Below are 13,590 nucleotides of genomic sequence, written 5' to 3'. Positions count from 1 at the left end.
AGCATTAAAAAGGAGGAAACCTAGAATCTGGTGATGTCCATGAGTTCAAGACTTCAGGCTGTCATTGCCAGCAAAGGGGTTTCAACCAAGTATTAGAAATGCATTTTATTTTCAGTTTTTTCATTTGTCCAATTACTTTTGAGCCCCTGAAATTAAGTGACTGTGTTAAAAAAAGGCTTTAGCTCTTCATATTTTTATGCAATCTTTTTGTTCAACCCACTGAATTAAAGCTGAAAGTCTGCAGTTCAACTGCATCCGAGTTGTTTCATTTCAAATTCCTTGTGGAAATGTACAGAACCAAAATTTGATAAAAAAGTGGTCTCTGTCCAAATATTTATGGACCTAAATGTATGAACCCACCAATATCCATAGTACATACAGTAGATACGGGTTGCGCAATAAGTTGGCATTTTATAAATACTAATTAATAACTGTGTGTGTTGCTTAACTCAGGGGGTGTGAAACCTACAGTTTAAACACTAGAACCAAAGAATATTTAATATATTAGAGGCTCTCTTGGTAGATTCTTTGTGAAATACATTACTTATCTGTACACGGCAGAGAGGAACCAATACTTAAATGCAAGTGGCTAGAAGAGAAGAGCCCTCTCATGGAAATACAAATATGCAGCTAAATGTCGTGCTACTCAGTGCACTCCTCACATTACTACTTTATGTCATTCTACTTGACTTGTTTGTCCTGCGTTACTCCAGAGTCATTTGTGGTGGCAGAGAATGTCTGACTGCCGTTCCCTTTGATCAGCAAAAGCAACAACCAAATTAGTGTATGGTGACTTGGCTACAGAGCTATATGTAGTAAATGTCAATTTTACGGCATGATATAGACCACTAGTGACCAAACCGAGGTATATCATAATTCCCAAAAAATAAATAAACTTTCATAAGCAGGCTCTATCTATAGTTAAAAACTGTTTTTATTCCATCATATTAAAACATCAAAACGACCCCTCATGGAGCCCAATGCGTTTCATGCTTAACTAGCACTTAGTTGGGTATTGCCAATGACTGTTAGTGCCAGGTAAGCATGAAACGCGTTTGGCTCCATGAGGGTCGTTTTGGATGTTTTAATATGAACTATAGAGCATGCTTATGAACGTTTTTTTGGGGGGAATTATGGTGAAATTTTAGTCAAGCACAATACAAAATAAATAGTCAAGTAACCTGGAAATACAAAACACACTCTCTGTGAATGTAGAGAAGGATAGGATGTTGTGGCCCTCTAGTTGTTGTAAAGTGGATCAGAATCGCAAAGGAATTGCAAGAAAGTCATTTCCAAGAATAAAAGTTTATTAAAACGGACAGGGGGTAAAAAAAAAAAATATATACTGAAACATCTTTCAAAATAACAAAAAAAAAAAGTCTGGAATGGCCGCCCTTACAGGTTTCCTTCGTCACACACTGCCCACACACTCGCTCTTTCATGTCCTACGTGATAAAGCAGCAAAGTCAGGGCAAAGGCCATCACTTCACAGAAACTTACTAACATGGCAACCCTGTTTCATTGGTGGGAGTGTGAGGAAAATCCAGTCTCAGGCTGCAAAGCCTCTGAACCTTTAAAGGGAGACGTTGCCTTTGGATGAGCCCTGCCCCCACATGGGAATTTTCAATTCCGCAAGGTACTTGGCTGTTCCATGTTGGTTAAGCACCCTGCTGCTTCTTCTCATCGTCATCATCTCGTCTCTTCCAGATCTGGAAAAAAGTCAACACACAACAGCTAAATACTGCACTGGGAATGTGTCAGCTGCCATGTGGTACCAATGTAGCAGTGTTCGTTTTAAAGGAGAACTAAACCCCCCACGGTGATAAGTCCCCGCTGGCCCCCCTCCCTGCTAATTGTTACCCCCCAAATTATGCCCCCTGTAGGATTACTGACTGTACATGCAGAGTGATTACAGCGGAGCTCACGGGCGCCATCTTCGGCGCTTCATTATTCCTCATAAAGTGAGCAGCGTTTCGGCAGTAGGACCAGTTTTCCGGTTCGTTACAACTGCGCATGCGCCGGAAGCGACGGAAATTGCCGAAGCTCCGGAAGAAGACAAGAAGATTACCGAAGAGCCGGAAGATGGTGCTGTGAGCTCCACTGCGTTCACTCTGCATTTGCGGACAGTAATCCTACAGGAGACACAATTCTGGGGTAACACTTAGCAGGGGGAAGCAGGCCACCGTGGGGGTTTAGTTACCCTTTAAAGAAGAACTAAAGAAGTAGCTAGAAATGCTTTACATTATGTTTTGGGCTTCTGTACCAGCCCATGGCAACCACAGCCCTTTAGCAGTAAAGATCTCTGTCTCCAAAGATGCCCCAGTAGCTCCCCATCTTCTTTTCTGCTGATTCACTGCACATGCTCTGTGCTGCTGTCACTTACTGAGCTTAGGGTCCCACTCACAATATACAGTACACATAGAATAGAAATGTCACAATATAAGGCTGATTAGTAATTAATACAGATAATTACTACATGGCAGCACAGAAACCAGTGCAACTAACATCAGAATTTAATAATCAGCCCTGTAGCATCAGCTTATATTACAGGCCAAACTCACTTTCTGCTGGATAATTAGTGACGACCCCTAAGCTTAGCTTCTCAACAGCTGCTCAGAGCCCACTGAGTATGTGAGTGTCACAGACACTTTCCAAGATGGTGACCCCCTGTGACAAGTTTGAAGTCCTGGATCATTGCTGCTATTGACAAGCTGAAACGTTACACTGGTGCAATAAGTTCACTATATAAAACATGACATTTTTAGCCACATTCATTTTTAGGGTTTAGTTCTCCTTTAAAAACGGTTCAAGTCACCTCCCTGTTCTGCAAGTCCCACATAAGCCACAGAATATTTACCAGCAGTACATACCTGTATATAGGCCTCAGACAGAGTAATCATCTGGGGCAAGATGTCTGTCACCTGAAGATCTTGTAATTCGTTCCACTTCCCTGTGCCCTGAAAACACATTATTCATCTGAATAAAACATCAAGGTTGACTTTTTTTGGCAAAGTTCTGATTGGTTGCTATGGGCGACTAGCCTTGGGGAAATGTTGCACCTTTTATTACATCACCCTGTATATATTCTCCTCCCACACATATCACTGCCTTACTTTTAATGTAAGCCAGTAATAAGTGGTAAATCTCAGTGGTTAAGGTTTCTGAGGTGGCAGGGGGAAACTTCAGGCAGTAATAATTGGTACGACCCGTGGCTTTAAAGGAGAATTCAACCCGTAGTTTAAAAAAACCCTCCCCCCTACCCTGGGTAGACCTCCCTCCATCCTCCCCTCAGCCTACCTGCCCACCCGGGCAAATGCCCCAAAATTTTTTACTTACCCCTCCGTGCAGATTCTGGCCTTGGAGTTCACGGCAGTCATCATCTTCTTCTCCGGTAATATTCGTGTTTTGACGGCATTTTCGGCGCATGCGCAGTTGGAGTAAAGGAACAACTGTGCATGCGCCGAAACTCGCAAAAAATTTCCATGACTTTCGGCGCATCCCGAAGAAAGAAGATGGCTGCCGTGAACTCAGAGGCCAGAATCTGCACGGAGGGGTGAGTAAAAAATTAGGGGCATTTGCCCCGGGAGGGCAGGTAGGCTGGGGGGGGGGGGAGAGGAGGATGTCTACCCAGGGTGGGGGATTTGTTTGTTTTTTTTATTACAGGTTGAATTCTCCTTTAACCATGACTGGGTGAAATACACTGTAAATATTCTCCCTACATATGTATTACTGACTTATTTCTACTGTAAGGCAGTAATACGTGGCATGACCTGGAGGCTAATGTCTCTGGAGACAGGGTGAATGGTTAACATTAAAAAAAAAAAAACAAACAAACATATTATGCAGGGCCAGCTTGTCTCGTCTGGCCAAACTGGTACACTCATTTAATTTAAACACTCATTTTATTTAAACATTTTCAAAGAACCCTAAAAGTTCTCTGAACTTACGTGATGCAGGACGTGGATACGGTATGAGCCCTCATTGGGCTTCCCATCATGCACTACGTTGGCAATGAGATCGTAGGTTGTGTTTTTGTGCGAGGATTGGAATTCATCTGCCAAGTATTCTCTCAGATCAACATTCCTAGAGAGGAGAACACTTCAGAGTTGAAATATGAAACAGGTCTGGCAGTTTATGCAATGTGAATTGTTGTACGGACTCACCCCACTCCAATACAAAGTGAGCAAACATACTAGTCCGCTTTAATCCCATGCAGGCCCCAAAAATATTATGCAGTAAAGTGCACGTTGCTGTTTATAAAGAAAAAAGTAATGAGTTTAAAGGGGATGTTCACCTTTGATTTAACTTTTAGTATGATGTAGAGTGATATTCTGAGACAATTTAGTTTAGATTTTTTATTATTTGTGGTTTTTGAGTTATTTAGCTTTTTAATCAGCAGCTCTCCAGTTTGCAATTTCAACTGTGGGGGTTGCTAGGGTCCCAAACACCTTAGCAACCATGTATTGATTTGAATAAGAAACTGGAATATGAACAGGAGAGGCCTGAATAGAAAAATGACTAATAAAAAGTAGCAATCACAATACATTTGTAGCCTTACAGAGCATTTGTTTTTAGATGGGGTCACTGACTCCCATTTGCAAGCTTGAAAGAGTCAGAAGAAGGCAAATTTAAAAAACTATAAAAAATAAATAATGAAGACCAATTATAAAGTTGCTTATAATCGAACCACCCCTTTAAGGGTGCTCCACAGCTTCTGAGAGTCATTACCAGTAGGTACCGAATTGTGAAATCTGTGCCCTCATGTAGAAGTAAACTTCAGAATGATTTCCTCTCTCCGTATGTCAATGTACAAACTAAGAGAACAAACGGTGCACCTTTTTACCCATAAAGTGGATCACCGTACCAGAGGCCACTCCTTTAGACTAGAAGAAAGGAACTTTCATTTGAAGCAACGTAGGGGGTTCTTCACAGTCAGGACAGTGAGGTTGTGGAATGCACTGCCGGGTGATGTTGTGATGCTGATTCAGTTAATGGCTTTAAGAATGACTTGGATGATTTTTTGGACAGACATAATATCAAAGGCTATTGTGATACTAAGCTCTATAGTTAGTATAGATATGAGTATATAGCATTTAATTAAAAGTAGGGAGGGGTATGTGTATAGATGCTGGGTTTTCATTTGGAGGGTTTGAACTTGATGGACTTTGTCTTTTTTTCAACCCAATTTAACTATGTAACTATGTATGTAACCTCTCTCACAGATAAAATGCAGTTCTAGAATGGGAAACACTCTGTATAAGTATAAATACCTGTATAAGCTGCGTATAAATGAATTCTGTAACCTGAATAGCAGCTGTAACAAAAGGGTATATAGTGGTTTGTTCTACTCACGTTATGGGGAAATTCACAATGGTTGGGTTCTTCTCAACAAAGAAATTGTTTTTGGTGAAACGTTTAATACAGAATATCAGAAACGGGGGAAGTTTGGTCAGCTGGAATCGCTTCAGGAAATTCTCCTTATATGTCTTGTACTCCTGAAGGAAAAGGAACATTTTGTGAGTTAAAACAGGTCCGCATTGAGAAATAATATTAAGAGCCGTGTCCTGTGTCGGCTGTATGGTGTAGCGCATAATAAAATATGTGAAGCAGCACTGTCCTCAGTACCTGTTTAATACTACAGCAGTAACACAATGGCCTAAACCTGCATAAACTCTACTCTGTATTCAGAAAAAAATAGACTTCCCAAACATAATCAACCCAGGACTTCAATATACAGTACACACTCCCTTACAATACCCACAGTCATTCAGCAAAAACATATTCCTGTAGGCTAGTGGATATAATGAACTAAGAACAGGTGTGGGTGTGTCTGGCAGATAAAAAGGTGAGAAGCTGAAGTTAGGGGTTTGACTGAAGTAGGGATGCACCAAATCCAGGATTCAGCCTTTTTCTGCAGGATTCGGCTGAATCCTTCTGCCCAGCTGAACAGAATCAGAATACTTATTTACATATGCAACTTAGGGGCAGGAGGGAAGTTGTGTGACTTTTTGTCACAAAACAAGGAAGTAAAAATGTTTTCCACTTCCCACCCCTAATTTGCATATGCAAGTTAGGATTCAGATTTGTTAGATATTCCGCCAAATCTTTCTTGAGGGATTTGGCCAAATACAAAGTAATGGATTTGGTGCATTCTTACTTTGAAGTTGGGTCCTGAAGAGCACCTGTTACAGGTATAAAGGGTGAGGCATGACAGGTACAGTATGGAAATGTAGAGAAAGCTTACCACTCCCAAAATCCACCAACAGTCACATGATGCTGGAAGCAACATTAAAACTGAAGGTGCTAATTTATGTGGATAATGTGGCTTTCTGAAATTATACCATTGGCCTCACCAAAATCAATGTTGAATCAATTTAAATTGTGTGTTGATTCGGTAAATATTAAAGCCATAGTGTGAACACATCTGAACATTAAATAGGGCTATTTTTGACTTTTTAGTGGATGTTAAATGTTTTTCTCCTCTAAGACTAACTCACCTTCTCTGTGATTCCATTGAACTTGGCCAGGATACTGAAGAGAGGGACCTGTGGGATGATCAGCTGCTCCTTCTCATCTTTATACAGGGGGGCAGTGGGGAGGTCTAGGGTCAGGTACATAAAGGGAGATTCCAACATTTTTTCTTGGTATTCTTCATTCTGCATCAGTTGCTCTTTCTCCTCTGCAGGCTGTAGGCAAAATGCAAATTCCCATGAGAAAGGATCCAGAGCAAAATACACTGGTTGAGAAGCACCCTCTTGGAGATCAAATGTTTTTATTAACACATCATTGACAACAAGAGCAATGTTTCAAGCTTTATTGGCTCTTTATCAAGCCTTAAAAGAGAACTAAACTCTAAAAATTAAAATGGTTAAAAATGCCATATCTTATTATATACTGAACTTATTGCACCAGACTAAAGTTTCAGCTTGTCAATGGCAGCAATGATCCAGGACTTCAAACTTGTCACAGGGGGTCACCATCTTGGAAAGTGTCTGTGACACTCACTCTGAGCAGCTGTTAAGAAGCTAAGCTTAGGGGTCATCACAAATTATCAAACAGAAAATGAGGTTGGTCTGTAATATAAGCTGATGCTACAGGGCTGATTATTAAATTCTGATGCTAATTGTACTGGTTTCTGTGTTACCATGTAATAATTATCTGTATTAATTACTAATCAGCCTTATATTGTGACATTTATATTCTATGTGTACTATATATTGTGAGTGGGTTACTAAGCTCAGTAAGTGACAGCAGAACAGAGCATGTGCAGTGAATCAGCAGAAAAAAGATGGGGAGCTACTGGGGCATCTTTGGAGACACAGATCTTTACTGCTAAAGGGCTTTGGTTGCCTTGGGCTGGTACCGAAGCCCAAAACATAATGTACAACATTTCTAGCTACTTCTTTAGTTAGACTTTGGTTCTCGTATAAGATGGCATTCCACCAGCTGTGTCTAAGCATATTCCATTTCAAAATACTACCACCTGCCTACCAATCAAAATTGTCTCTTACATGTAGTAGTGTCACATGCTTTAGTCCTGAAGGATGAAGAATTACTAGCTATTGACTATAACATGCATCTCCCGGGTTGTCAGACACTTTGCCTACAAGCTCAGTAACAGTCATTATTTGTGTTAGGACTTAAGATGGACATTTAGGCATAACAATGACGGATACAACATGTTGATTGCAAAGTGCATGCCTGGTAGTGGGGAGTTAATTTTTCATCCTTCAGAACTAATTAAGGACGTGGCACTACTACAGGGAGACAGCAGCGATAGGAGCTTTTCTACTAAACGACATATACCGGCAAAGAATACACCCTCACATTATAAATTAATCTGTTCTCTCTGGATGACGAGTAACTGCCTTCCTTAAATATCTAGACAAATGTGAACTAACTCCATGGCACTGCAGTTTTAATCAAATGTAACCAATTCATTAGGGTTGGTTTAGATCCCCTTTAAACAAAAACATGGCATAGCTAACAAATGAAAGATTCTCACCAAATCAGGATGGGGCAACTTCTTGGTAAATATCCGCATGGATCCTTGGAACACATCTGATACAATGGCTAAATGGATAAAAATACAGAAAACAACATTGATTACGAAGTGATCACCTTGCCATTTTGATGGGTGTATTATAAAGCTGGATATGTTCCTATAAATTCCATATACAATGATGAGCGTTCGCACAAATAAAACACTAAAAGGAACTCACTCTTCTTTTTCTTGTTGCCTCCAAGAGCAGAATTAAGTGCGTTCAGGAACCAAGAAAGAAAGTCCACCCCATCACCTGTTTCAGGACAGAATGTTTTAGTGGATGATTAAGCCATCAGAACCAAAAAGCAAAGGCTATTTTTTCACATGCTCATATCATCTTCATTTATTTATATACTGACAGCAATTTACACAGAGTTTTCCAATGGAACTGAGAATAATTTAACAAATTAGGGTAACAGAATAAAACGTAGAATTGAAGGGCCTTGCTACCAAGAGTTTACAATCTAAAGGGAAAGAGAAAAACGGACACACAAGAACTGGTGATTCTTCATGGTCATATGCAATTGGATTGGAAGGAAAACACAATAGTACAAACAGCATGGAAAAAACAGACCATGGTGAGACCTGAAATATTCCAGATATGAAACAGAATAAAGGACAGGGATGGAGATCTTTACCTTGCTTGGTGATCTGGAAGTTTTTCTTGCTGCAGAGAACAACTGCCTGAAGCATCTCATGTGGGGAGACATGAGCCTTAAAGTTCCTGGGGTTCCACAGTTTGCGCATTAATTCTCCAAATCTCTGCACAAGCAGGAACATGATGTCCCCAGGAGGGCGCTTGATATCGCAATAATTCTCTTCTTCCAGAAAGTAATTTCTCAGAGGAGGAACATTTGAGAGAGCCTGGAAATGGCCACAAAGAAATCAGTATACACTGGCCATGAAATGTGTGCTATGATCTGTTCCAGGAAAGTTATTATTATTCAGAGGGATGAATGTTAGGGGGTTCATTGAAAAAGGAAGGGTGATGAGTGTTATACAGACTCGCAGACTATTGTGACTGTTCCCACCTGCAAAACAGCATTGGCGTAATCATTAGCTTTGATATTATTGAGTCCCACGATGCCCGGGAGGTAAGTGGTACCATCATATGCTCGGGACAGCTTGGCCTGTTTGTCCAAGTTACTGATTTGCTGTTTTGTGAAGGTCGGCTTCAGCACATACTGTAGGAGACAAAGAGGTAGTTATAACAAATGGGAAAATACACAAATAATAAAGCAAATTGTACACACATAAAGATGAAAGAAATAATGTTTTCATTTTACACAGCCCTTTACTAGTGTGGGCCTGAGCCTATCTGGGTTCTCGATTCCAAGAATCTAGAATTGTATCCCTGAGCTTCTCCATAGAGAAAACGATCAACCACATCCAAAAAAATTCAAGTTCCTGGAATTGGAACTTAAAGGCCTGTGGCCAAATCTTGCCCACTTATTTGTGCCTGTATTTTGTCCACCCACTTAGACTGTAAGCTCTACAGAGCAGGGGCTTCCTTCTTACCGTGTTTCCTATCATACAGCATGTAATGTCTGTGTATTTATACTTTTTATTTATCATAATGCTGTGTTCCCTGTGTGTACAAATAATCATACATTATGTCTATATTGGAAATGTGAATCCTAGTAGCACTTTATAAATAAAGATAAATAAAAGACTAAATAATTGGTATGACTGTAGTGTACAACAATGAGGGCCACCCAAAGCAAAGGCACCAGGCAGCAATGAAGCCAGAAATCTATACTGCCAGTACCACCAGGCATGTACATTGAGAGGAAAATGTAATCCATGTTTTATGCAAGCGTTTTTTTGTGTGTACAGGTATGGGATCCATTATCCGGAAACCCGTTATCCAGAAAGTTCTGAATTACGGAATGAACATCTTCCATAGACTCCATTATAATCAAATAATTCAAATTTTTAAAAATGATTACCTTTTTCTCTGTAATAATAAAACAGTAGCTTGTACTTGATCCATACTAAGATATTATGAATCCTTATTGGAAGCACAGCCAACCTCTTGGTTTTTTTTAATGTTTACATGATTTTCTAGTAGACAAGGTATGAAGATCCAAATTATGGAAAGATCCGTTATCTGGAAACCCCCAGGTCCCCAGCATTCTGGATACATTTACATTTTTATGAATAATTATTTAACTGTGCTGCATAATCAAAGAAGGACAGGCTATCCATGGCTCTTCTGCTGCTACAAAGCTATTCCTACCTTAACCTTCACACTGGTTGAACTCACTAAAAGGCGTGTGTGGTGATGGTTAGTTAAAGGGGTTGTTCACCTTCCAAACAATTTTTTCAATTCAGTTGTTTTTAGATTGTGCCCCAGATATAAAAGACTTTTTCAATTACTTTCCATTATTTATTTTTGACTGTTTTTCCAAAAGTTTAAAGTTAAATGTTCCTGTGCCTGGTGTTTCAGTCTGGCAGCTCAGTAATTCAGGTGCAGACTTTAAACTGTTACAATTTTGCAGCATTTAGTTGATACATTTCTCAGCAGCATCTCTGGAGTATTAGCAACTATTGTATCAACTCTAACAGCTGCCTTTAATGAAATTCAGAGATTCTGCTCAGCAGGGACAAAGATAAGTAATGTATCAGCTAAATGTATCAGTTTAGAACAGTTTGCAGGTCGGTGACCCCCCTCCCCAGGGCCGCTTTAGAAGGTGATAAATAACACTTTACACTTCAATATTAGAAAAACAGTCACACATAGAAAATAGAAAATCATTGGAAAAAGTCGTTATTTCTGGTGATCTATCTGAAAACAACTAGTTGGTTGAAGGTGGACCACCCCTTTAAGAGTCCTTAGCTAACAAACACCTGTGTCAAAACTCGACTGTAATGTCCAACAGAAACTAGACGCACTGTAAAATAAGTGTATATGTTATAAAGAGGTTACCAAAACATCTGTGCCATCCTGATATTTTGTCTTTATGTTAAAGGGGTGGTTTGCCTTAAAGTTAACTTTAAGTATGTTATAGAATGGTCAATTCTAAGCAACCTTTCAATTGGTCTTCATTGTTTATTTTTTATACTTTTTGAATTATTTGCCTTCTTCTTACTCTTTCCAAATATCAAATGGGAGTCAGTGAACTCATCTAAAAACAAATCCTCTGTAAGGCTACAATTTTTTTGTTATTGTTACTTTTTATTACTCATCTTTCTATTCAGGCCTCTTCTATTCATATTCTAGTCTCTAATTTAAATCAATGCATGGTTGCTAGGAAAAACTGAACCCTAGCAACCCCATTGTAAACTGGAGAGCTGCTGAATAAAAAGCTAAATAACTCAAAAAACACAAATAATACAAAGTGAAAACCAATTGCAAATGGTCTCAGAATATCACGCTCTACATCATACTAAATGTTAACTCAAAGGTGAATGACCCCTTTTAAGAATTGGCCAAGATCAGATAATGAGAGTATCTGAAAGTACCGTAATGTCTTCCAGGGAGGAGTCAATGATATTATAGTTGTCCGGAAGGCAGTAGAACTTCAGTGTGTGCAGATTAAGGAAAACGTGGTGACTGAACTGAACACTATGGATGTAGGCATGGGACTTCAAGCCTCGACCTTGGAAACAAAAATAGGATAAAAAAATAAAGATATACAAATGTCTATTTTGTAGCTCTCATTTAAGAACAACACAGGCAGTGCCAGTTAGGGCATGACCAATTACTTACCCTGGAAGTATTTCCCACAAACAAGGCAAGCATACGCATTGATGTGTGAAAGGGAGATGGAACACAGCTTCTCAAAATCAAAGTCCAATACACTCCTGGTAACAAGATCAGAAGCAGTTTACAAGGATTATTAGTGAGCAGTACATGATACATGATGTTCACAGCAAAACATCCACACTCACCTGTTAATTGTATCCAGATATGGGCAGTGGCGACTCCTTCTGTCTTCATGCTCATGTCGCCGATATTTTCCTGCAACTGCCAGCATTGCATGTATGTGTGTTAAATATGTTATTTGAACAGTTCTGAAGTTAAACATGCACAACTCAGCTGTAATAGTTTACACAGCACTCATCAAACTGCTTGGCCTGCAGACCAGACTCAGATTGCCAGGAAAACATTATGGAAGGGTGGCTCAGATACGGGGGTCAGAGGATGATAGCATTTTCAGTTTTAACCTGATCTCTTTAAATGGGGCTGGATTACATTGTTCTCTATGAATAAGCCCCATACTTGCAAATCGATCAGCCTGTAACCAGCTTTAGAGGCATCATGCGGAAATTCCATGCACAGACATATTATGGCAGAGACACGCTGCTATTTTCGGGAGATTAGTCGCTGAGCAGCAAATCGATTCTTCTTGGGACGACTAATCTCCCCGAACTGCCTTCCTGTTGGCTAGAATGTAAATCACCAGCAGGATGGCACTCAGAACACATCGTTTTGCCAAAGTTGACTCACGAGGAAACTTCGGGCGACTTCAGAATGCAGAAGCGATCAGAGTGCCAAACCATCGGCGATTTACTTTCTAGCCGACGGGAAGGCAGTTCGGGGAGATTAGTCGCTCGAAGAAGAATCGATTTGTCGCTGGGCAACTAATCTCCCGAAATAGCAGTGTGTGTCTCTGCCTTTAGGTGCACTGACAGAGCAGGCTTGGAGATCTCAATAGTCACGGTAATGTGGCTGAAATGAAAGGAACAGTAACATCTAAAAATGAAATAGTTTTATAGGAATAACAATATAAGGTACTATTGCCCTTCACTGGTAAAAGTGACGTGTTTGCTTCAGAAACACTACTATAGTTTATATAAACAAGCTGCTGTGTAGCCATGGGGGCAGCCATTCAAGCACAGGATACACAGTAGATAACAGATACGTTCTGGAGAATCCCATTGTATACTACAGAGCTAATCTGTTATCTGCTGTGCATCCTGTGCATTTTCTCTCTCCCAGCTTTGAATGGCTGCCCCCATGGCTACCCAGCAGCTTACACAGAACATGATATTCAAATTACTTTAAAAACACATACATTTTTTTGGTGTTATTGTTCCTTTAAGCCATAGGACCCCTATTTTAGCGAGGAAAATGACATAGGTTCTCATCAGGGCCCTAACAAGAGCTTTACAAACACAAACACGCTATATTATTCCCCCAAGCACCATGCATTTCCCCCACTCTATCACATGCGCACGGCTCGTACATTCACTCACTTTACCCCTTTACACCAATACGCTTTAAGTCAAAGCAGCACATTGAGCTTCACTTACCTCCCTCATCTTCCTCATCTTCTTCCAACTCCCGTTTCACTCGCTTCTCAACGCTCATTCTGCCTACACCGACTCTCTTGCGCTTCTCGCCTCTCTTTGGACTATTGTCCCACCCCTTCAGCGCTCATTCTGCCTACACTGACTCTCTTGCGCTTCTCGCCTCTCTTTGGACTATTGCCCCACCCCTTCACCGCCTGCAATAGCAGAAACGAGGCCTGAACCGCTGAATACGGCGTTGTAGTGATTGGCTACGAGAGCCGAAACACAATCCGTATCTCTGCGACAAT

The 13,590-nt window shown here is 40.3% G+C and overlaps 1 protein-coding gene across 1 annotated transcript; it reads right to left on the bottom strand.

Moving 5' to 3' along the window:
• Positions 1-1,289: 1,289 nt before the first annotated feature.
• Positions 1,290-13,443, bottom strand: usp39.L (ubiquitin specific peptidase 39 L homeolog). Its single transcript, XM_018253444.2, has 13 exons — positions 13,304-13,443; positions 11,939-12,014; positions 11,757-11,851; positions 11,510-11,646; positions 9,076-9,228; positions 8,683-8,908; positions 8,223-8,297; positions 8,006-8,073; positions 6,498-6,686; positions 5,353-5,495; positions 3,948-4,083; positions 2,871-2,957; positions 1,290-1,709 (listed from the first exon to the last, which is right to left on the bottom strand). The coding sequence occupies exons 1-13, from the start codon at positions 13,359-13,361 to the stop codon at positions 1,659-1,661; spliced, it is 1,494 nt and encodes a 497-aa protein (XP_018108933.1). The 5' UTR covers positions 13,362-13,443; the 3' UTR covers positions 1,290-1,658.
• Positions 13,444-13,590: the final 147 nt, after the last annotated feature.

This window comes from Xenopus laevis, chromosome 3L (assembly GCF_017654675.1).
Source record: "Xenopus laevis strain J_2021 chromosome 3L, Xenopus_laevis_v10.1, whole genome shotgun sequence".
NCBI lineage: Eukaryota > Metazoa > Chordata > Amphibia > Anura > Pipidae > Xenopus > Xenopus laevis.
The sequence above is the reverse complement of the archived record's forward strand: the minus strand, read 5'-3'. Positions and strand labels throughout refer to the sequence as shown.

What these genes read in the sequence shown, in the direction of transcription:
- usp39.L (XM_018253444.2), bottom strand. Translation starts at nt 13,361, where the DNA reads ATGAGCGTTGAGAAGCGAGTGAAACGGGAGTTGGAAGAAGATGAGGAA. An exon ending in TATCTGGATACAATTAACAG is followed by an intron (nt 11,852 to 11,938) that starts GTGAGTGTGGAT and finishes TCTTGTTACCAG; the next exon opens with GAGTGTATTGGACTTTGATT. An exon ending in CTTCCAGATCACCAAGCAAG is followed by an intron (nt 8,298 to 8,682) that starts GTAAAGATCTCC and finishes GTCCTGAAACAG; the next exon opens with GTGATGGGGTGGACTTTCTT.